The following is a 22,974-nucleotide window of genomic DNA, read 5'->3' on the forward strand; positions in this document are numbered from 1 at the left end:
CCCTACACCAACTTTTTTTTTCTTTTCTCTTTAAAAAAAATTTTAGGGACTTCCCTGGTGGTCCAGTGGTTAAGACTCTGTGCTCCCAATGCAGAGTCCTGGGTTTGATCCCTGGTCGGGGAACTGAGATCCCACATGCCACACAGTGCAGCCTAAAAAATAAAAAAAAATTATACAATTTTGAAAGGTTACAACTTCTTTTAATTAAGCATACAATATGGTTGATTTTCAGTATATATTTATTAAAAATACAGATGTCCACCAAGATGTTAATAGTGACCATTATTTGGGTGGTGGCATTTTTATTTTTTAACTTTTTTCTCTGGATATAATTTTTTTCATGCTTTGAATTTTCTATTCCATGATATATATTAGGGTAAAATTCCAATTTTTAGAAGATATGGTACATGATGGAGACATTTAAGAGAAATAAATGCTTTGGTACAGTTTGGAACCAGGCAGCTGGTTCAAGATGAACCAGTCCATGCTCCAGTAACAAATCTCAGTGGCTTAGGAAAACAAAAGTATATTTGCTGTAGGTAGACAGGGGTTCTTCTACATCCAATATTGCACATCCAATCCTCCATCTCAAAGTAGTTTCCAAAGTTGCTGCAACCAGAAGAGGGAGAGATGGAAGAGACCAGCCAGCTCTCACCTGCCTCAGCACATGTCATTTGCCATGGCCAAAACAAGTGCCATGGCCCGAAGCTTACTGCAAAGTAAAGTGGAAAATGCAGGGGAGCACATATTGTGTACTGACTGAGCAGCAGTTGTCTCTGAACATGACTACAACTCGTTTCATTTTACAGTTACTGTAATGAATGTATGTTGGATCCAGACTGCGGTTTCTGCTATAAGATGAATAAATCAGCTGTCAGTGACTCCTCCTGTGTTCCAGTTAATAAAGCATCTACAAACGAGGCAGCCTGGGGCAGGTATGTAGCTCAGTATATACCATAAGAATATACAATAAAATTTCAGAATGAGTCTTATTTTTAAACTTACAGAATGACTGCACTTACAGTCAATGACTCTACTTCTTTTAAATTGGTCTTCTTTTAAAGAATCTTTGAAACTGATCTTTATAACTACATTACTTTGCAGCATATTCTGATGAGTGTGGGTAGACAACATTGCAACTGTATGTTTCACAAACTTAGAATAAAAACTCTAGCCTAGACTTCAGGAAATCCAAATTTCAGACCCAGCGTTGTCCTAATAAGCTACAGGACTTTGGATCTTGAGGCAGGTATTTCTAAATATTGCCAAGGCGGTTTCTCCTGCTGGGTATTTTTAAATTATACTAATAATTTCCAAACTCCCAAACTTAAGTGAAAGACAGAAAATTGTCAGGTCAAAATGAATTACTATCACTTTAAATTCTTTTATTCTTTTAGTACTTTCCTGGAAGTCAGAGAAATTAAACAGAATAAGGATAAAGTTGGTAATTATAGGCAAGTATGAGAAAGTATAAACGTTTCTCTTTTTGACAGATCACATTGGTTTATAGTAGGCACATAAAAGAAATATTAATATAGAACAAATATGAACTAATATTCATATTCATGGACACAGAAACATGTAAGTATTATTTGACATGGCTTTAACCTCTTTTATGTTTTAAATTCTCATAAAAAGAATAGTATCCTCTCATTCTGTCTCCTAATACTGATGAAGGCAATGAAATCTGTAATAAAGTGCTTGTATCTCCTAGGAGCCACGAAGTATAATATATCATTATTAATCATTATGCTGTTGTCATTAATCATTTTATTAGGGAATTACTCCAAAGAAGTAGAAATAACTTATATGGTAGTTGAGTGAAAATCCAGACCACATTTTAAATACGCTGATTAAAAAGAAATATGTAAAAGAAATGCATTTATTACTTAAAATGAAAACATGAAAGAGCTTCTTTTAAAAACACCCAGCACATACTTTTCATCAGTCAAGCTTTATTAGGAAGTTAATTGATTAAATATTTTTAGATGTAATAGTTTACAGCTTTAATCCTTATGATTTTTTTCAATAGAAAAAACCTGAAAGTTACCAGTCAAGAATTATGAACATTATGAAATCTGTGTATGTAGTTTCCTATATTTCATAGAATTAATTTACAATCTTAAGAGAAATGTCTACTGATGGTAAGGGGACGCTAAAATTAGATGTTTCTTCCTCAGTAGAAGGTCTAGAGGTCAGAGGTCTCAAAATAAGAGTCTTGTTCTTTTTGCAAATAACAAATTGTATAACTTTTTAATAGAAATGTGTATTACTTCTTTTATTTCAACTTATTCTTAGATTTTATTTATATTTTTGTACATTATTCCTTGGTTACACACACTACTAGAGAAAAGTGAAAACAGATAATACCCAAGTAGGAAAAATACAAAGAACTAAACAAAATATACAAAGAACTTTCATGTTTGTGGGCTATTCTTAGAATAACCTCAAATTCTTTACTGCCCGTCCCCCCCCGAAAAAAAAAAACAGGTTTTCTCACTCTTCTCTGTGCTGAGCAACAACCCTCCTCCTAGCTTGGCCACTGTGGTGGGTTGCCTCAATCTGTTCTAGAAAGAAAACAAAAAATGCAGGATGTGTTAACCATGAAAAATTCCTACAACAGAGTTTCCATTTGTAGGTAAAATAGCATTCACTATATTTTTGTTTATTAGTTGGTTGACAGGTTTTATGCAGTTACCTAGGATGGAATTTTCAGGGTAAAATCTACCATTACCTTGGATTCATATTTGAGATATACTATTTCTAGATGTTTTAGGGTCAAGTATTGAGGCAATTCATAGACAGAAACTGAGATCTCTAATCGTAGCTGTTTCCTGAGAAGACACCAGGTAAAATGATAATACCATTCATGATGGGGATAGTATGCTGATTTTGATGTACTCTGAATTATCTCAACATAATGAAAAGCATTTGTCCATATAATCAACTCTAATTAGTTGGAAACAAAACTTTAAGTCAATCAGCATGCTTTTCTATATCTATGTAGTTATATTTCAATCAACAGTTTTTTTTTAATCATTTAGTTCTCAAAAGAGATATACAATTGACAAAGCACATGAAAAACTGTTCAGCATCACTAATCATTAGGGAAATGCAAGTCAAAACTATAATGAGATGTTACCTCAGACCCCTTAGGATAAAAAACAACAACAAAACAACAATTGTTGTGAAGCATGTGGAAAAATTAGAAACTGTATGCACTGTGGATAGGAATGTAAAATGGTGCAACCAGTCTGGAAAACAGTATTTTAAGACAGAATTATATATCATTTAACAATTCCATTTCTGGGTATATGTCCAAAAGAATTGAAAGCAAGGTCTTAAATTTATATTTGAATACCCATGTTCATAGCAGCATTATTCACAATAGCTAAAAGATGGAAGCAACTTGAGTGTTATTTGATGGATGAATGGATAAACAAACTGTATATACAAACAATGATATATTATTCATATTTAAAGGAAAGAAATTCTGGCTACTACAACATGAATGAACCTTGAAGACGTGATGATAAGTGAAATGAACAAATACCGTATGACTCCACTAATATGAGGTACCTAGAGTAGTCAGGTTTATAGAGACAGGAAGAAGAATGGTGGTTGCCACAGACAGGGGTAAGAAGGAAATAGGGAGTTTGTTTAATGGGTATAGGGTTTCAGTTTTGGAAATGGAATGAGTTTTGGAGGTTGCTTGCACAGTAAGGTGAATATGCTCTAACACTACTGAACTGTACAATAAAAAATGATTAAAATTTAAAATGGTTAATTAAAATGTTAAATTTTATGTAATGTGTACTTTACAATTAAAACTTTTAAGAAGGAAAATCCGTGTTAAAATCATTTAACATACTTCTAGAAAATATAGTATGCTTAGCTGATAGAAAACCTCCTCCTGTCCATCATCCTCAGTACCTCCTACATGCATCCCACACACAGGCAAATACAGGTTTAATTCACAGCTGAACTTGAGAGAAATGCCCATGTGCCACCAATGAGAATGAGAGCAGTGAGCCCATGTGGAAACCCAGCAGCCCATGGGAATATCAGAACAGAAGCCAGCCTAAAGGGTGAGAGGCTAGTGTTTTAGGTGCTGAGAAGACAAAGGTACAGCTATGGAGCTGGAGCTATGATGGGCTACCTAAGGTCTGAAACAGAGACAAGAAAAACTGTTGGCCTGGGCTAGGCAAGCTGCTAAATTCTCTGTGGCCCACTTGGGACCTTGAATAGAAATAGTGTCACACATGAGAAAGCAAAACCAGGAGCATTTACTGTGGGGAAATATGGCTTATAATTTCACACTGCCTTTGTGAAGGGGGAACCATAGGAGAAACATGAAGAGTGAAAAAGTGGGTCCCAAACTGGAGGCATCTATAGAGCTAACTCAGAAAGAAACATGCAGTTGTCAGAATCCAGGACACATGAGACTTCCATGGAAAGCAAATATGAGATAGTCAGAAATTTAAAACTACATCAATTTATGAAGGAAAGGAAGCCACCACGTATGACAGATGGAAGAATGAATACCTAAAGAACCTTGTATTACCAAAAAAAAAAAAAAAAATTTAAGAGACTTTAATATGTTTAAAAGAAAAAAAGGAAATAGTATAATTTTTTCGATTATACTGAAAGCTGCACAGTTACAATTTGTGCAGTATATGGGTATGTATGTGTGTGTGTGTATATATATACACTATATATACACATATAACAAATGTTATACTTAAGTAAATTTTGTAAAAAAAAAAAAAAACTTGGAAAGCTAAACTTCTAGGTAAATAACATAGAATGTGGTATGGGAACTTGGGGGGAAAAAAAAGCCTCTATCTTCTTTGGTTTGTTTTCAGAAGGAAATGGAGATTATAATTAGTTTGCAACTTGTTAAATATAGGTGTTAAAAATATAAGTATAATCTCTTAAAGATATATACTAGTACAGAGAGAAAAACGAGAATGAATCAAACTAATAAAGACAGGAAAAGGGGGAAATTACAGGAAAAAAACATGGTTAAGAGGAACCACCAAAAAAAAAACCCAGCAAAATTAGTTACATGTAAATGTACCTGTTATTAAAGTGAAAATAACTCAATTAAACATACCTATTAAAGACAAAGTTCCTCGCACTAGATTTTTTTAATGCAGTTATGTGCTGTTTACAAGAGACGGTCATTGAAAGGTTGGAAATAAAGGAGTGGAAAAAATTAGATAAGTGCTCAATCAAGAAGACAAAAAATAGCAGAGGTTAGAGAATTTGGAAAACTTAATAACAAGCTTGATGTAAGAGTTAAATAATGAACCTATAACACATAGAGAACTTCATTCTTTTCAAGCAAATTATAGAAATAAAGGAGTGGAAAAAATTAGATAAGTGCTCAATCAAGAAGACAAAAAATAGCAAGGTTAGAGAATTTGGAAAACTTAATAACAAGCTTGATGTAAGAGTTAAATAATGAACCTAACACATAAAGAACTTCATTCTTTTCAAGCAAACATAAAACACTTATGAAGATTTACCATATTCAAGCACGAAGAATAACTTTATATAAATGTAAATTCCAATAAATTCTAAGTAAATCCAGATAATCAGTATTGTGCAAAATGTCTTTTCAGTGATAACACTGCAAAGCAATAGAAAGATATTTATCACATCTTTTACTTTAGTCTGTAAACTTAAAAAAAAAATCTTTAAATTAATTAATGGGTTAAGCAGGAATCATAATGGAAACCAGGACACTGAAATTAGTAACTGACAAGATCCACAAGAAGTGAGAGCTAGAATACAAAATTAGTCTGTAGAGTAAGCAGAGGATGGAAATTAAAAGACAAGAGGAAAAAATAATGCAAAGCAAAGAAATACTAGAGAAGATCCAAACACAAAAGTTGGTTCTTAGAGAAGACAAATTTAATGGAGAAAACTCTGGCAATACTGGTTAAGAAGAGAGAGAAGGCACAGACAGTATTTAGAATGAGAAAAAAAGGCATATAAAGATAGTAAAGATTTTAAAATTCATCAGAGAATATTATGAATAATGCTGTCCAGTGCATTTGGAAACAGATAAAATAGAAAAAACATAACTTTCCAGAACCAGCTTGATACCTCTGTGAAGTGTGATTTTTACTCCCATTGTACAGATGAAGACAGTGAGGCTTAGAGGGTCTGAATTACTTTCTCAAAGTCAAAAAGCCAGTAAGTCCATTGCTTTTAGGGGAGCAACAATTGGGTAGAAGAAAGATGCACATTTTTGAGTTGGCTTCAAATTTGAGCTTTTATCATTTCCCTCATCATTGGCACTGGGACAGTCTGGGCCTCTCTGAGCCCCAGTCTTCATCTGTAAAACGAGGATAATATAATTGCTGTGTTGAACAATATAGTTTTTATTTGTTTTTATTAAAGTATAGTTGATTTACAATATTGTGTTAGTTTAAGATGTATAGCACAGTGATTCAGTTTTTTTTTTCAGGTAATATTCCATTATACGTTATTCAAGATATTGAATATAATTCCCTGTGCAATACAGTAAATCCTTGTTGCTTGTCTATTTTATGTATAGTAGTATGTGTCTGTTAATCCCATACTCCTAATATACAATATAACATACAATATTCCATTGTGTGTATGTATGTATATATATATATATATATATATATATATATATATGCGTGTATATGTGTGTATATATATGTCTACACACACACACACACACCCCACACACATCTTCTCTATCCATTCATCTGTCAATGGACATTTAGGTTGCTTCTGTGTCTTAGCTACTATAAATAGTGCTGCTATGAACACTGAGGTACATATATCTTTTCAAATTAGAGTTTTCATTTTTTCTGGATATGTACCCAGGAGTGGGATTGCTTGATCACGTGGTAGCTCTATTTTTAGTTTTTTAAGAAACCTCCATACTGTTTTCCAAAATGGCTGCACCAATTTACATTCCCACCAACATTTGAGGGTTCCCTTTTATCCACAGCAGTATGGTTTTTATGAACTTTAAATGAGTATTTCTGAAGACACTCGTAAAAATGTAATGTTCTGCACACATATAAGTAGTAAATATCTGTAACAATTTTTATTTTTCTTACATTTGTCAATAACACATTTTCTAGACTAGAATAAGCACTTCCTAACAGATAAGTGCATTAGAATACTTTCTATTTATTTATCTGTGTCTATTCATGCACCTCCATCTCTCCTGGCTTTCTATACACACAAAAACAAAAATCTATTCTGGTACTTCAAATATCCTGACTCTTTAAAAGTATTGTTAATTAGGGATACTTTCTTAATGTGCTGATTCAGTATTTGCTTCCTATAATACAACATTTTCGCTCTGTAATTAGGCACACCAAAATAGCCAGATAGATCCTTATTTGGCAATTCATTGTTCTAACTTGCACTGAACGTCTGGTTTATTGTATTCATTCAGCAGGTATTTTTCTCAAATCTGCACTCTGATACACCACCCAGCCTGTCTTCCCAGCTACCCACCACTCTCCCACACAGTCTAGTCAGTCGAAACCCCCTGCTATCACCCTAATATCCATTATGATTTCTGGTCGCTTTGCCTTTCCTCATGCTGTGCTTTCTGCCTAGGATTTACCCTCCTTCTCCCTCTTTTGAATCTCTGACTCTGACTTCTAAGCATTATTTTTTGCCCAGATTAGGTATCACTTTTTCCTTGCAATCTCTCTGATTAGCCCCAGAGAACAATGCTTATTATATCCCCTGTTGTCCCCTCTAGCACTTACCTGTATAACTTACGATAATTATACTGTCTTATGTGATAGTGATTTGAGTTTGGATGTATCTTCTCTTTTAGATTATAAATTCCAATGTCTGCATCCTGCAGTATTTTAAATTCCTCAGTGCCTTACCATTCAGTCAATAATCATTAAATAACAAAAATGGAAAAGTCTGCCATCACCAGAAAATATGTAAGGGTTTGAAAGTAACAAAGTTCCAAATGAGAGGATATGATGTTCCCATTATTTCATTTTAGTGATATCTTCTACATTCATTCTAAAGGAAAAATGAGAATGATGTGATTTTTAATAAACAGTGTTAAATGTTTACCTGGTACTCATTAAAACACTAAGAAAGTTTAAGAAATAAAAATTAACCATGTACTCCAAATATGCATACTGCATATTGCTTGTAGTCATACTACATGAAAAATACTTTTTAATAATTATTAGAAGAAGTATTCAGCAAATTTCCTCCAAACATTCATTGGTATGCTAGGGAAGCAATATATCTATGGTGACAGTATAAGATCAGGTGTATTACAGAAGTAGGCCAAATAGCAAAAAGGGGATTTTCCCTTTATCACCTCTTCTTTTTTAATTTTTAAAGACATATATCAGTTTTGCATTTAGAAAAAGGAATTTATTTTATCATTAAACTATATCAGTATCTTAATTATTCATGTACAAGATTGATTTTTTTTTAGTTATTCATATTAGGGATTTAAAATCGTCAAGCTGTGCTACTAAGCTAATAACAGTATAGTTCAAAATTAATTTTTGCTAGCATATATTTTATAGAGAGAGAGAAGTAACAGAGAATATAACATAGGATACTTTTAATCAATTTTGCTTTTTTAAATTTTTATAATTTTTATTTTTTTGAGGTAGAGTTGATTTGTAATCTTTCAGGTATAGAGAAAAGTGATTCAATTGTACATATATACTTTTTCAGATTCTTTTCTATTATAGGTTATTACAAGATACTGAATATAGTTCCCTGTGCTATATAGTAGGTCCTTATTGTTTATCTATTTTATATATAGTAGTCTGTATCTGTTAATCCCAAGTTCCCCTTTGGTAGCCATAAGTTTGTTTTCTACATCTGTGAGTCTCTTTCTGTTTCATAAATAAGTTCATTTGTATCACTTTTTTAGATTCCACATAAAAGTGATATGATATTTGTCTTTCTGTGTCTGACATACTTCACTTACTGTGATAATCTCTAGGTCCATCCATGAAGCTGCAAATGGCATTATTTCACTCTTTTTTATGGTTGAGTAGTATTCTATTCTATATACCACATATTCTTTATCCATTCATCTGTCAATGGATATTTAGTTAGCTTCCTTGTCTTGGCTATTGTAAATAGTGCTGCTATGAACACTGGGGTGCATTTATCTTTTCAACTTAGAGTTATCTTTGGATATACTGTCAGGAGTGGTATTGCTGGATCATATGGCAACTCTATTTTTAGTTTTTAAGGAACCTCTGTACTGTTCTCCATAATGGTTGCACCAGTTTACATTCCCACCAACAATGTAGGAGGGTTCCCTTTTCTCCACACCCTCTCAGAGCATTTATTGTTTGTAGACATTTTAATGATGTCCATCCTGACTGGTGTGAGGTGATACCTCATTCTGGTTTGATTTGCATTTCTCTGATAATTAGCAATGTTGAGCATCTTTTCATGTGCCTGTTGTCCATCTGTATGTCTTCTATGTAGAAATTTCTGTTAAGGTCTTCTTCCTATTTTTTGATTGGGTTGTTTGTTTTTTGATATTGAGCTGCATGAGCTGTTTGTATATTTTGGAAATTAATCCCATGTCAGTCACATGGTTTGCAAATATTTTGTCCCATTCCATAGATTATCTTTTCGTTTTATTTATAGTTCCCTTTACTGTGCAAAAGCTTTTAAATTTAATTATGTCCCATTTGTTTATTTTTGGTTTTGTTTCCATTACTCTAGGAGACAGAGCCAAATAATATTGCTGCAATTTATGTCAGAGTGTCCTGCCTATGTTTTCCTCTAGGAGTTTTATAGTATCCTGTCTTACATTTAGCTCTTTAATCTATTTTGAGTTTATTTTTGTATATGGTGTTAGAGAATGTTTTAATTTCATTCTTTTACATGTAGCTGTCCAGTTTTCCCAGCACCACTTATTGAAGAGACAGCCTTTTCTCTAATGTGTATTCTTGCCTCCTTTGTTTTAGATTAATTGACCATAAGCATGTGGGTGTATTTCTGGGCTTTCTATCCTGTTCCATTGATCTATGTGTCTGTTTTTGTGCCAGTACCATACTATTTTGATGACTGTAGCTTTGTAGTATACTCTGAAGTCAGGGGGTGTGATTCCTCCAGCTCCATTCTTCTTACTCAAGATTGTTTTGGCTATTCGGTGTCTTTTGTGTTTCCATAAAAATTTTTAAATTTTTTGTTCCTGTTCTGTGAAAAATGCCATTGGTAATTTAATAGGGATTACACTGAATCTGTAGATTGCCTTGGGTAGTATGGTCATTTTAACAATGTTGATTTGTCCAATCCAAGAACACGGTGTATCTTTCCACCTGTTTATGTGGTCTTTAGTATCTTTCATCAGCATTTTATAGTTTTAAGAGTACAGGTCTTTTGCCTCCTTAGGGAGGTTTATTCCTAGCTTTTTGTCTTTCTGATGTGATGGTAAATGGGATTGTTTCCATAGTTTCTCTTTCTGATATTTCATTGTTAGTGTATAGAAATGAAGCAGATTTCTGTATACTAATTTTGTATCCTGAAGCTTTACCTAATTCATTGATGAGCTCTGGTAGTTTTCTGCTGGTGCCTTTAGAATTTTCTATGTGTGGTATCAGGTCATCTGCAAATAGTGACAGTTTTACGTCTTCCTTTTCAATTTGGAGTCCTTTTCTTCTCTGATTGCTGTGGCTGAGAATTCCAAAACTATGTTGAATAAAAGTGACGAGAGTGGACATCCTTGTCTTGTTCCTGATCTTACAGGAGATGCTTTCAGCTCTTCACCATTGACTATGATGTTATCTGTAGGTTTGTCATATATGGCCTTTATTATGTTGAGGTATGTTCCCTCTATGCCCACTTTCTGGCAAGATTTTACCATAAATGGATGTTGAATTTTATCAAAAGCTTTTTCTGCATCAATTTGAGATGATTGTGTGGTTTTTATTCATCGTTTTGTTAATGTGGTGTATCACATGGATTGACTTGTGGATATTGAAAAATCCTTGCATCCCTGGGATAAATCTTACTTGATCATGGTGTATGATACTTTTAATGTATTGTTGATTTTGGTTTGTTAGTATTTTGTTGAGGATTTTTGCATCTATGTTCATCAGTGATATTGGCCTGTAATTTTCTTTTTTATGTGATACCTTTGTCTGGTTCTTGTATCAAGGTGATGGTAGCCTCACAATTTTGCTTATTATTTTTTGTAACTATTTTTTTAATTCTTTATACAATTTTTTAACATCTTATTGGAGTATAATTGCTTTACAATGGTGTGTTAGTTTCTGCGTTATAACAGAGTGAATCAGTTATACATATACATATGTTCCCATATATCTTCCCTCATGCATCTCCCTCCCTCCCACCCTCCCTATCCTACCCCTCTAGGTGGTCACAAAACACCGAGCTGATATCCCTGTGCTGTGTGACTGCTTCCCACTAGCTATCTATTTTACGTTTGGTAGTATATGCCACTCTCTCACTTTATCACAGTTTACCCTTCCCCCTCCCCATATCCTCAAGTCCATGCTCTAGTAGGTCTTGGTCTTTATTCCCATCTTACACCTAGATACTTAATGACCTTTTCTTTTTCTTAGATTCCATATATATGTGTTAGCATATGGTACTTCTTTTTCGCTTTCTGACTTACTTCACTCTGTATGACACACTCTGGGTCCATCCACCTCACTACAAATAACTCAATTTCGTTTCTTTTTTTGGCTGAGTAATATTCTATTGTATATATGTGCCACATCTTCTTTATTCATTCATCTGTTCATGGACACTTAGGTTGCTTCCATGTCCTGGCTATTGTAAATAGAGCTTCAAGGAACATTTTGGTACATGACTCTTTTTGAATTATGGTTTTCTCAGGGTATATGCCCAATAGTGGGATTGCTGGGTCTTATGGTAGTTCTATTTGTAGTTTTTTAAGGAACCTCCATACTGTTCTCCATAGTGGCTGTATCAATTTACATTCCCACCAACAGTGCAAGAGTGTTCCCTTTTCTCCACACCCTCTCCAGCATTTATTGTTTCTACATTTTTTTGATGCTGGCCATTCTGACTGGTATGAGATGATATCTCATTGTAGTTTTGATTTGCATTTCTCTAATGATTAATGATGTTGAACATTCTTTCATGTGTTTGTCGGCAATCTGTATACCTTCTTTGGAGAAATGTCTATTTAGGTCTTCTGCCCATTTTTGGATTGGGTTCTTTGTTTTTTTGTTATTGAGCTGCATGAGCTGCCTGTAAATTTTAGAGATTAATCCTTTGTCAGTTGCTTCATTTGCAAATATTTTCTCCCATTCTGAGGGTTGTCTTTTGGTCTTGTTTATGGTTTCCTTTGCTGTGCAAAAGCTTTGAAGTTTCATTAGGTCCCATTTGTTTATTTTTGTTTTTATTTCCGTTTCTCTAGGAGGTGGGTCAAAAAGGATCTTGCTGTGATTTATGTCATAGAGTGTTCTCCCTATATTTTCCTCGAAGAGTTTGATAGTGTCTGGCCTTACATTTAGGTCTTTAATCCATGTTGAGCTTATTTTTGTGTATGGTGTTAGGGAGTGATCTAATCTCATACTTTTACATGTACCTGTCCAGTTTTCCCAGCACCACTTATTGAAGAGGCTGTCCTTTCTCCACTGTACATTCCTGCCCCCTTTATGAAAGATAAGGTGACCATATGTCCGTAGGTTTATCTCTGGGCTTTCTATCCTGTTCCATTGATCTATATTTCTGTTTTTGTGCCAGTACCATACTGTCTTGATTACTGTAGCTTTGTAGTATAGTCCAAAGTCAGGGAACCTGATTCCTCCAGCTCTGTTTTTCCTTCTCAAGATCGCTTTGGCTATTCGGGGTCTTTTGTGTTTCCATTCAAATTGTGAAATTTTCTGTTCTAGTTCTGTGAAAAATGCCAGTGGTAGTTTGATAGGAATTGCATTGAATCTGTAGATTGCTTTGGGTAGTAGAGTCATTTTCACAATGTTGATTCTTCCATCCAAGAACATGGTATATCTCTCCATCTGTTTGTATCATCTTTAATTTCTTTCATCAGTGTCTTATAATTTTCTGCATACAGGTCTTTTGTCTCCTTAGGTAGGTTTATTCCTAGGTATTTTATTCTTTTTGTTGCAGTGGTAAATGGGAGTGTTTTCTTAATTTCACTTTCAGATTTTTTCATCATTACTGTATAGGAATGCCAGAGATATCTGTGCATTAATTTTGTATCCTGCTACTTTACCAAATCCACTGATTAGCTCTAGTAGTTTTCTGGTAGCATCTTTAGGATTCTCTATGTATAGTATCATGTCATCTGCAAACAGTGACAGCTTTACTTCTTCTTTTCTCATTTGGATTCCTTTTATTTCCCTTTTTTCTCTGATTGCTGTGGCTAAAACATCCAAAACTATGTGGAATAAGAGTGGTGAGAGTGGGCAACCTTGTCTTGCTCCTGATCTTAGTGGGAATGCTTTCAGTTTTTCACCATTGAGGATAATGTTGGCTGGGGGTTTGTCATATATGGCCTTTATTATGTTGAGGAAAGTTCCCTCTATGGCTACCTTCTAGAGGGCTTTTATCATAAATGGGTGTTGAATTTTGTCGAAAGCTTTTTCTGCATCTATTGAGATGTTCATGTGGTTTTTCTCCTTCAGTTTGTTAATATGGTGTATCACATTGATTGATTTGATTGATATTGAAAAATCCTTGCATTCCTGGAATAAACCCCACCTGATCCTGGTGTATGATCCTCTTAATGTGCTGTTGGATTCTGTTTGCTAGTATTTTGTTGAGGATTTTTGCATCTAACTTCATCAGTGATATTGGCCTGTAGTTTTCTTTCTTTCTGACATCCTTGGCTGGTTTTGATATCAGGGTGATGGTGGCCTCGTAGAATTAGTTTGGGAGTGTTCCTCCCTCTGCTATATTTTGGAAGAGTTTGAGAAGGATAGGTGTTAGCTCTTCTCTAAATGTTTGATAGAATTCGCCTGTGAAGCCATCTGGTCCTGGGCTTTTGTTTGTTGGAAGATTTTTAATCACAGTTTCAATTTCAGTGTTTGTGATTGGTCTGTTCATATTTTCTATTTCTTCCTGATTCAGTCTTGGCAGGTTGTGCATTTCTAAGAATTTGTCCATTTCTTCCAGGTTGTCCATTTTATTGGCATAGAGTTGCTTGTAGTAATCTCTCATGATCTTTTGTATTTCTGCAGTGTCAGTTGTTACTTCTCCTTTTTCATTTCTAATTCTATTAATTTGAGTCTTCTCCCTTTTTTTCTTGATGAGTCTGGCTAATGGTTTATCAATTTTGTTTATCTTCTCAAAGAATCAGCTTTTAGTGTTATTGCTCTTTGCTATCATTTCCTTCATTTCTTTTTCATTAATTTCTGATCTGATCTTTATGATTTCTTTCGTTCTGCTAACTTTGGGGTTTTTTTGTTCTTCTTTCTCTAATTGATTTAGGTGCAAGGTTAGGTTGTTTATTCGAGATGTTTCCTGTTTCTTAAGGTAGGATTGTATTGCTATAAACTTGCCTCTTAGAACTGCTTTTGCTGCATCCCATAGGTTTTGGGTCATCGTGTCTCCATTGTCATTTGTTTCTAGGTATTTTTTGATTTCCTCTTTGATGTCTTTAGTGATCACTTTGTTATTAAGCAGTCAGTGTATTGTTTAGCCTCCATTTGTTTGTATTTTTTACAGATCTTTTCCTGTAATTGATATCTAGTCTCATAGCACTGTGGTCAGAAAAGATACTTGGTACTATTTCAATTTTCTTAAATTTCCCAAGGCTTGATTTGTGACCCAACATATGACCTATTCTGGAGAATGTTCCATGAGCACTTGAGAAAAATGTATTTTGTTGTTTTTGGATGGAATGTCCTATAAATATCAATTACGTCCATCTTGTTTAATGTATCATTTAAAGCTTGTGTTTCCTTATTTATTTTCATTTTGGATGATCTGTCCATTGGTGAAAGTGGGGTGTTAAATTCCCCTACTATGATTGTGTTACTGTCTATTTCCCCTTTTATGGCTGTTAGTATTTGCCTTATATATTCAGGTGCTCCTATGTTGGGTGCATAAATATTTACAATTGTTATATCTTCTTCTTGTATCGGTCCCTTGATCATTATGTAGTGTCCTTCTTTGTCTCTTCTAATAGTCTTTATTTTAAAGTCTATTTTGTCTGATATGAGAATTGCTACTCCAGCTTTCTTTTGATTTCCATTTGCATGGAATATCTTTTTCCATCCCCTCACTTTCATTCTGTATGTGCCCCTAGGTCTGAAGTGGGTCTCTTGTAGACAGCATATATATGGGTGTTGTTTTTGTATCCATTCAGCCAGTCTGTGTCTTTTGGTGGGAGCATTTAATCCATTTACATTTAAGGTAATTATCGATATGTATGTTCCTATTCCCATTTTCTTAATTGTTTTGGGTTTGTTATTGTAGGTCTTTTCCTTCTCTTGTGTTTCTTACCTAGAGAAGGTCCTTTAGCATTTGTTGTAAAGCTGGTTTGGTGGTGCTGAACTCTCTCAGCTTTTACTTGTCTGTAAAGGTTTTAGTTTCTCCATTAAATCTGAATGAGATCCTTGCTGTGTAGAGTAATCTTGGTTGTAGGTTTTTCTCCTTCATCACTCTAAATATGTCCTGCTGCTCCCTTCTGGCTTGCAGAGTTTCTGCTGAAAGGTCCGCTGTTAACCTTATGGGGATTCCCTTGTATTTTATTTGTTGTTTTTCCCTTGCTGCTTTTAATATGTTTTCTTTGTATTTAATTTTTGTTAGTTTCATTAATATGTGTCTTGGCATGTTTCTCCTTGGATTTATCCTGTATGGGAGTCTCTGTGCTTCCTGGACTTGATTAACTATTTCCTTTCCCATATTAGGGAAGTTTTCAACTATAATCTCTTCACATATTTTGCCAGTCCCTTTCTTTTTCTCTTCTTCTGGGACCCCTATAATTCTAATGTTGGTGTGTTTAATGTTATACCAGAGGTCTCTGAGACTGTCCTCAGTTCTTTTCATTCTTTTTTCTTTATTCTGCTCTGCAGTAGTTATTTCCACTATTTTATCTTCCAGGTCACTTCTCCATTTTTCTGCCTGTTATTCTGCTATTGATCCCTTCTAGAGTATTTTTTATTTCATTTATTGTGTTGTTCGTCTTTGCTTGTTTCCTCTTTAGTTCTTTTAGGTCCTTGTTAAATGTTTCTTGCATTTTCTCTATTCTATTTCCAAGATTTTGGATCATCATTACTATCATTATTCTGAATTCTTTTCCAGGTAGACTACCTATTTCCTCTTCATTTGTTAGGTCTGGTGGGTTTTTGCCTTGCTCCTTCATCTGCTATGTGTTTCTCTGTCTTCTCATTTTGCTTATCTTACTGTGTTTGGGGTCTCCTTTTTGCACGCTGCAGGTTCGTAGTTCCCGTTGTTTTTGGTGTCTGTCCCCAGTGGCTAAAGTTGGTTCAGTGGGTTGTGTAGGCTTCCTGGTGGAGGGGACTAGTGCCTGTGTTCTGGTGGATGAGCCTTGATCTTGTCTTTCTGGTGGGCAGGTCCACGTCTGGTGGTGTGTTTTGGGGTGTCTGTGGCCTCATTATGATTTTAGGCAGCTTTTCTGCTAATGGGTGGGGTTGTGTTCCTGTCTTGCTAGTTTGGTATAGGGCGTCCAGCACTGTAGCTTGCTGGTCGTTGAGTGAAGCTGGTTGTTGGTGTTGAGATGGAGATCTCTGGGGGATTTTTGCTGTTTGATATTATGTGGAGCTGGGAGGTCTATTGTGGACCAGTGTCCTGAAGTTGGCTCTCCCATCTCAGAGGCACAGCACTGACTCCTGGCTGGAGCACCAAGAGCCTTTCATCCGCACGGCTCAGAATAAAAGGGAGAAAAAGTAGAAAGAAAGAAAGAGGAAAAAATAAAATAAAGTAAAATAAAATAAAATAAAGTTATTAAAATAAAAAAATAATTATTAAGAAAAAAAAATTTTTTTAAGAAAAAAAGAAAAAACGGACAGACAGAACCCTAGGACAAATGGTGAAAGCAAAGCTTTACAGACAAAATCTCACACAGAAGCATACACATACACACTCACAAAAAGAGGAAAAGGGGAAGAAATGATCTATCTTGCTCCCAAAGTCCACCTCCTCAATTTGGGATGATTCATTGTTTATTCAGGTATTCCACAGATGCAGGGTACATCAAGTTGATTGTGGAAAGTTAATCCGCTGCTCCTGAGGCTGCTGGGAGAAATTTCCCTTTCTCTTTGTTCTCACAGCTCCCGGGGTTCAGCTTTGTATTTGGCCCCACCTCTGCGTGTAGGTCGCCTGAGGGCGTCTGTTCTTTGCTCAGACAGGATGGGGTTAAAGAGCAGCTGATTGGGTGGCTCTGGCTCTCTTAGGCCTGGGGGAGGGAGGGGTATGGATGCGGGTCAAGCCTGCGACGGCAGAGGCCAACGTGACGTTGCAGCAGCCTGAGGCGTGCCGTGTGTTCTCCCAGGGAAGTTTTCCCTGGATCACGGGACCCTGGCAGTGGCGGGCTGCACAGGCTCCCAGAAGGGAGGTATGGATAGTGACGTGTGCTCGCACACAGGCTTCTTGGTGGCTGCAGCAGCCTGAGCATCTCATGCCCATCTCTGGGGTCCGTGCTGTTAGCGGCAGCTCGCGCCCGTCTCTGGAGCTCCTTTAAGCAGCGCTCTTAATCCCCTTTCCTGGCGCACCAGGAAACAGGCAAGAAAAAGTCGCTTGCCTCTTCGGCAGGTCCAGACTTTTTCCCGGACTCCCTCCCGTCTAGCCGTGGCACACTAGCCTCCTTCAGGGTGTGTTCACGCCGCCAACCCCAGTTGTCTCCCTGCGCTCCGACCGAGGCCCGAGCCTCAGCTCCCAGCCCAAGCCTCTCGGGCTGGTGAGTGCCGGTCGGCGCCGATCCTCTGTGCGGGAATCTCTCCGCTTTGCCCTCCGCGCCCCTGTTGCTTTGCTCTCCTCCGCGCCTCCGAAGCTCCCCGCTCCGCCTCCCGCAGTCTCCGCCCGCGAAGAGGCTTCCTAGTGTGTGAAAACCTTTCCTCTTTCACAGCTCCCTCCCACTGGTGCAGGTCCCGTCCGTATTCGTCTCTGTTTTTTCTTTTTTCTTTTGCCCTACCCAGGCACGTGTGGAGTTTCTTGCCTTTTGGGAGGTCTGGGGTCTTCTGCCAGTGTTCAGTGGCTGTTCTATAGGATCAGTTCCACGTGTAGATGTATTTCTGATGTATCTGTGGGGAGGAAGGTGATTTCCACGTCTTACTCTTCCACCATCTTCCTCCTACCCTCCCTTTTGCTTTTTAAATTACACTTTTCTTCATGCTTTTGCTTGAAAACAAGTCATTATGTTAGATTAATCCCTTTAAGATCTGTAGCTGTATAGTATATATTTGTAAGTTTTATCTATCCATAAATAATTTCAGAGATCACAAGCCTCTTTTTTCCAGTCCAGAAACTAAGACTCTCTTGGATTTAGTGATTATCTATATTGCAGATTCTGATGCTATTTATGTTGCCAAGTGTACAAATCAAAAAAGAGCAAAACATTTCTGAATAATTTATCTCCCTCCTCCATGTTAGGTTGTCCAATTTCTTCATTGACATTTAATTATAATAAATAAACACATTTTAACAGTTTTATCTCAGTAGTAATGTTCATAATGTTTTGACTACCCTTCATCTTAGGCCAAAACCTTACATTTGTAGTCACTTCCTTTTCTATTTTAAAAATTATTCTTCAGTTTATACTTCATCTGAAAAGTAGTCTGTGAGTTATTTCTCACTAAAGAAGACTGTAAGACTATTTGTATGAGAATAAGGGCCTAGGCATGAATTGCATGTGCTTGGTAAATATAACAGAAGCAAGTCTTGGTTCATCAAATAATGGTGCAATTAAGCAACAGAAGGTGTGGTACCACAGAGATGAGTTTGGGGAGGTTGGGATTTGTCAGAAAGGGAGCATAGGGAGCAGTGGGAACAAGAGGAAGGAAAATGCATGGCTGGAGCTGACACTGGAAATTTGAGTTTGGATCAGAGTTTCAGAGATCCTTATTTAGGAGTTCTATTTTGACTTTTGTAGATGTATTTTCATAGGTGGGAATCATACTGGTAATGATTTTAGGTGAATGACTTTATGGTATACCTGGATGTGGATATGAATTATATCATACAGAGAGATACAGTTCTCTTTAAAATATTCTAAATATATTAAGAAGAAAATCAGTTGGCAAAATTTTAACACTTGGTAGGAAATATTATCTAACTAGAAATTAATAACATTTTGTTTTCATTCCATTTTATTTTAATTATCTTCTATTCTTGATAAGTGTGTTTGATTGTATTATTGTTCAAACTATCTGCTCCACTCGCTAGGAAAGGATTAGATTTCCCTGGCCCATTCAGTCTTATCCACATGCCTTGCTCTGGCCAAGGAAATGAAAGTGGAACCAATCTGTGTCATTTCTAAGCTGAAGCTTTAAGAGCAAGGATTGACCATATCCTCTTTAACCTCTGCAGTAAAGTTGTCAATGTCCCAATACAGAAGGTGTTCCATTAGCTTTGGTCACAGAGTAAAGAAAATGTGGACCAGAATCACGACTAGCCTCAACGGACCAGAAGCATGAGCAATAAATTAACCCAGTTTATGGCATTGGGATTTGGGACTCTTTTGTTACCTCTGCATAACCTAGTCTCTTCTGACTGATAAAGCAAGATGAACTGCATTCCACTGTGCAAGTGGCACAAAATTTATTTACGCTATAAAAGGAAGCTCATTTTAAAAATCTATTAAACGAATAATAATACAGGAAAAAGAAAGATATGGTGGTTACCAAATGCCTTAACTTTGAAGAATCTTGCTGTATGTGGTAGGAGCTGTTAGGTTTTTAAGTAGGGGCTAACGTGAATGGCTTTAGGTTTAGAAGGTAAAATTCTGATAGAAAAAGGAGGGAAGAATTTTTAAAAGAATGGGTAGAAGGTAAGGCAAGGCATTTGGAAATTTATTAATATAAGGGATATATAGAGTGATGGTATCTGCAGTTTAAAATGTTGTTATATATTTTAATAAAGACATTTAAAGGGAAGACTATACACATCGCTAAGATACAGAATGAAGGATAACATTAGAAATCCAAATACTCTCAGGAAGTTTCTTGCTAGATAGCAGGTGTGAACTAAAATCCAGTTATTCAAATTAAAGAGCTGCTGCCTCATTACACATAATTTAGCACTCAAGTCCTTCCTACACTCATGGTTTCAGTGCTAGCTTCAGAAAAAAGTAAGCAAAATTGGTTTTCCATTAGTTATTATCTGGGTTTACAACTTCTACAGTTTGTACAGTAACAACTGCATGTTTTATCACTTGGAATTTGCATAGACATTCATGAACCAGAACCAATCAGAATTCTTACTGTTTCAAAATAATACCAAAATGGCAAACTGGAAACTGAGAACACAATACTCTATCCCTGTGATTTCTGGGAAGAATTCATTATAACACTGTTCACTGTATCGTCACTTGTCATCTATTATGATAAGTGCTCCCCATGTCATTTAAGAATTTAGTTTTAAAGTAAATAGTTCCGAAGTATTAACCAACTTTATTTTCATTTCAGAGGCACATGTGCCCTGGAACCCTCTAAAAAAATTTTTTTTTCCTTTATGTTGTTATTTATTTATTTGATATATGAGTATGGGGAAAAGGTTGGAAATAGACCTGTTATGCATGTACAGACTCATTTACATTTAATTATTGGTAAGTTGGCTTTTTGTAACAGAATTTAAATTCTATTCATGTTTAAATTCTATCCATTTGTAACTGGAAATACAAAGAGGTTTTTTTTGTTTTCTGAAGTCATTTTATAACATTGAAATTTGATATTGTGCTATGTGCTATTAAAAATGTATTTATTTCAACTATTAGAAATGCAGGATGGAATATGAGTGATAGCTAGGGCCACTCTACTTCCTGGTTTGCCCAGGATAGTCGTGGTATGCTTGTGACTCTAATCATAATTATTAACATCTCCCTTTCATTCTCAAAAGTGTCCTGGTTTGGGCTTCCCTGGTGGTGCAGTGGTTGAGAGTCCGCCTGCCGATGCAGGGGACACGGGTTCGTGCCCCGGTCCGGGAAGATCCCACAGGCCGCGGAGCGGCTGGGCCCATGAGCCATGGCCGCTGAGCCTGCGCGTCCGGAGCCTGTGCTCCACAACGGGAGAGGCAACAGCAGTGAGAGGCTCCCAAACCGCCAAAAAAAAAAAAAAAAAAAAAAGTGTCCTGGTTTGGACTAAAATTATATGGTTACCTTAGTGTTAGTATCTTCACCCTTGTGTTACAAGTGAGGAAATCAAGCCACAGAGCAGGGCTGTGACTTAGACAAAGTTATGGACTTAGGAAGGGACCAGAATTAAAACCCAGAAATATCTAGGAGTCTTCCTATTCAGTGCCAGGACTCACCAGTAAAAAGGCAATGGCAATGACTGCAATGGCCAGGATTTGGACACCAGCAGTACACATGAGATATAAAGTCTGTGGGAGCAAGCTCTCCCCATCCCGGAGGAACTTTACAAGGTCAGGAGATGAAGGCTGAAGGGGTCTTCATGTACCTAAGCCTGGCCTGGTTCTCTGTGCACTTGTGGCTTCTTGTCCACCACTCCTACTGATGTGGGAAAGATTATGAGAGAAATAAATTAGTTTTAGACATGTTAAATTTGAAACAACATTTCAGCATTTAACTGGGGATGTAGAATAGGAAACCAGACTGGAGATATCAGTTTGGGAGTTAGCAATGAAAGGGTGGTATCTGAAGCTTAGGGCACTCATGAGAAGAGCAGGAAAAAGAGTTCTGCAGTAAAGAACAGGGGTCAAAAGGAAGGTGAAAGGTGAGGAGATGAAAAAGGCCTTAGGACACTGAATAACCATCTCCAATAATGAGAGGAAGACAAAAATAATGTCTACAACAATAATGACGATAAACTGCAGTTGCTACCATTACTGGAAACTTTTTACGTTCCAGCAACTCTACCAAGTACTTTATATACATTAGCTTAGTCCTCATTACTATCCTCTGAGGTAGGGAAAAAAATAAAGCCAGATATGTTAGGAAACTTGACTGAAGTCACAAAATAAGCAGCAGAGCAGAAATTCAGACTCAGCTCTGCCTCTAAAGAGCTCTGTGATCTTTCTACAATGTTCTGCATATTGGATCTTATCTTCCCTCTTTTCTGCTTTGTCCTTTGTATGTGATGTATGTGATCATTTATAAGGCTTATAAATATTTTTCTTCCGTGAAAACAAAAAAAATGTATTTATTGATAAAAAGACACAGACATTACCTCAAGACTTATAATTTAGGACAGATAGAAACATTTATGCAAGCAAATTTTAAAGTAATTGTAAATAAATGAATGTTTCTTTTTACAAATACGTAAAAAAAGAAAAGTATTTAACATGTATACTACTTAAGGTCAAGTCCATTTGGGAGAGAAGGTGTGTGAAAATGTGTTGTAGAATGTGCAAATGTGGAATGAGTTTTAAAAACCAAACCTGGCTTTTAGGAATTTCAAATAATGGAAGGCTTGAGGACTAAATGTTTATGGCAAGCTATGAGGCAGAGTATTTCAGATAAAAAGTATGGACTGTAAATATTTATAAAATTATGTGTTCCCACCTTAAGTATATTTTAAAATAATGTTGAATACCCCCTATCATGGTAACTTACTTGAACTTTCTATGACATAACTGAGGAAAATGTCTCTAAACTGTAAACCCATTAATAAATCATTAATTAAATTTATGAGCTTTTAAGCCTCATGAAGATATAGCATATATTATTCTTTATTATTATTTTTTCCAGCTTTATTGAGATATGATTGACAAATAAAAGTTGTTTATATTTAGGTTGTACAATATGATTTTCTTAAGGTGTATAACATGGTGATTTAACATACGTATACATCGTGAAATGCC

General features: G+C 36.0%; 1 protein-coding gene across 1 annotated transcript in view; it reads left to right on the forward strand.

Annotated features, from left to right (window-relative positions):
- Positions 1 to 22,974, forward strand: part of SLC2A13 (solute carrier family 2 member 13) — a 441,864-nt gene that overhangs the window by 353,838 nt on the left and 65,052 nt on the right. Inside the window, exon 7 of the mRNA XM_007471477.1 lies at positions 810 to 935. Within this exon, the coding sequence (XP_007471539.1) occupies positions 810 to 935 (126 nt within the window). The remainder of the gene's footprint in view (positions 1 to 809; positions 936 to 22,974) is intronic.

Source organism: Lipotes vexillifer, unplaced genomic scaffold (genome assembly GCF_000442215.2).
Source record: "Lipotes vexillifer unplaced genomic scaffold, Lipotes_vexillifer_v1.1 scaffold817, whole genome shotgun sequence".
NCBI lineage: Eukaryota > Metazoa > Chordata > Mammalia > Artiodactyla > Lipotidae > Lipotes > Lipotes vexillifer.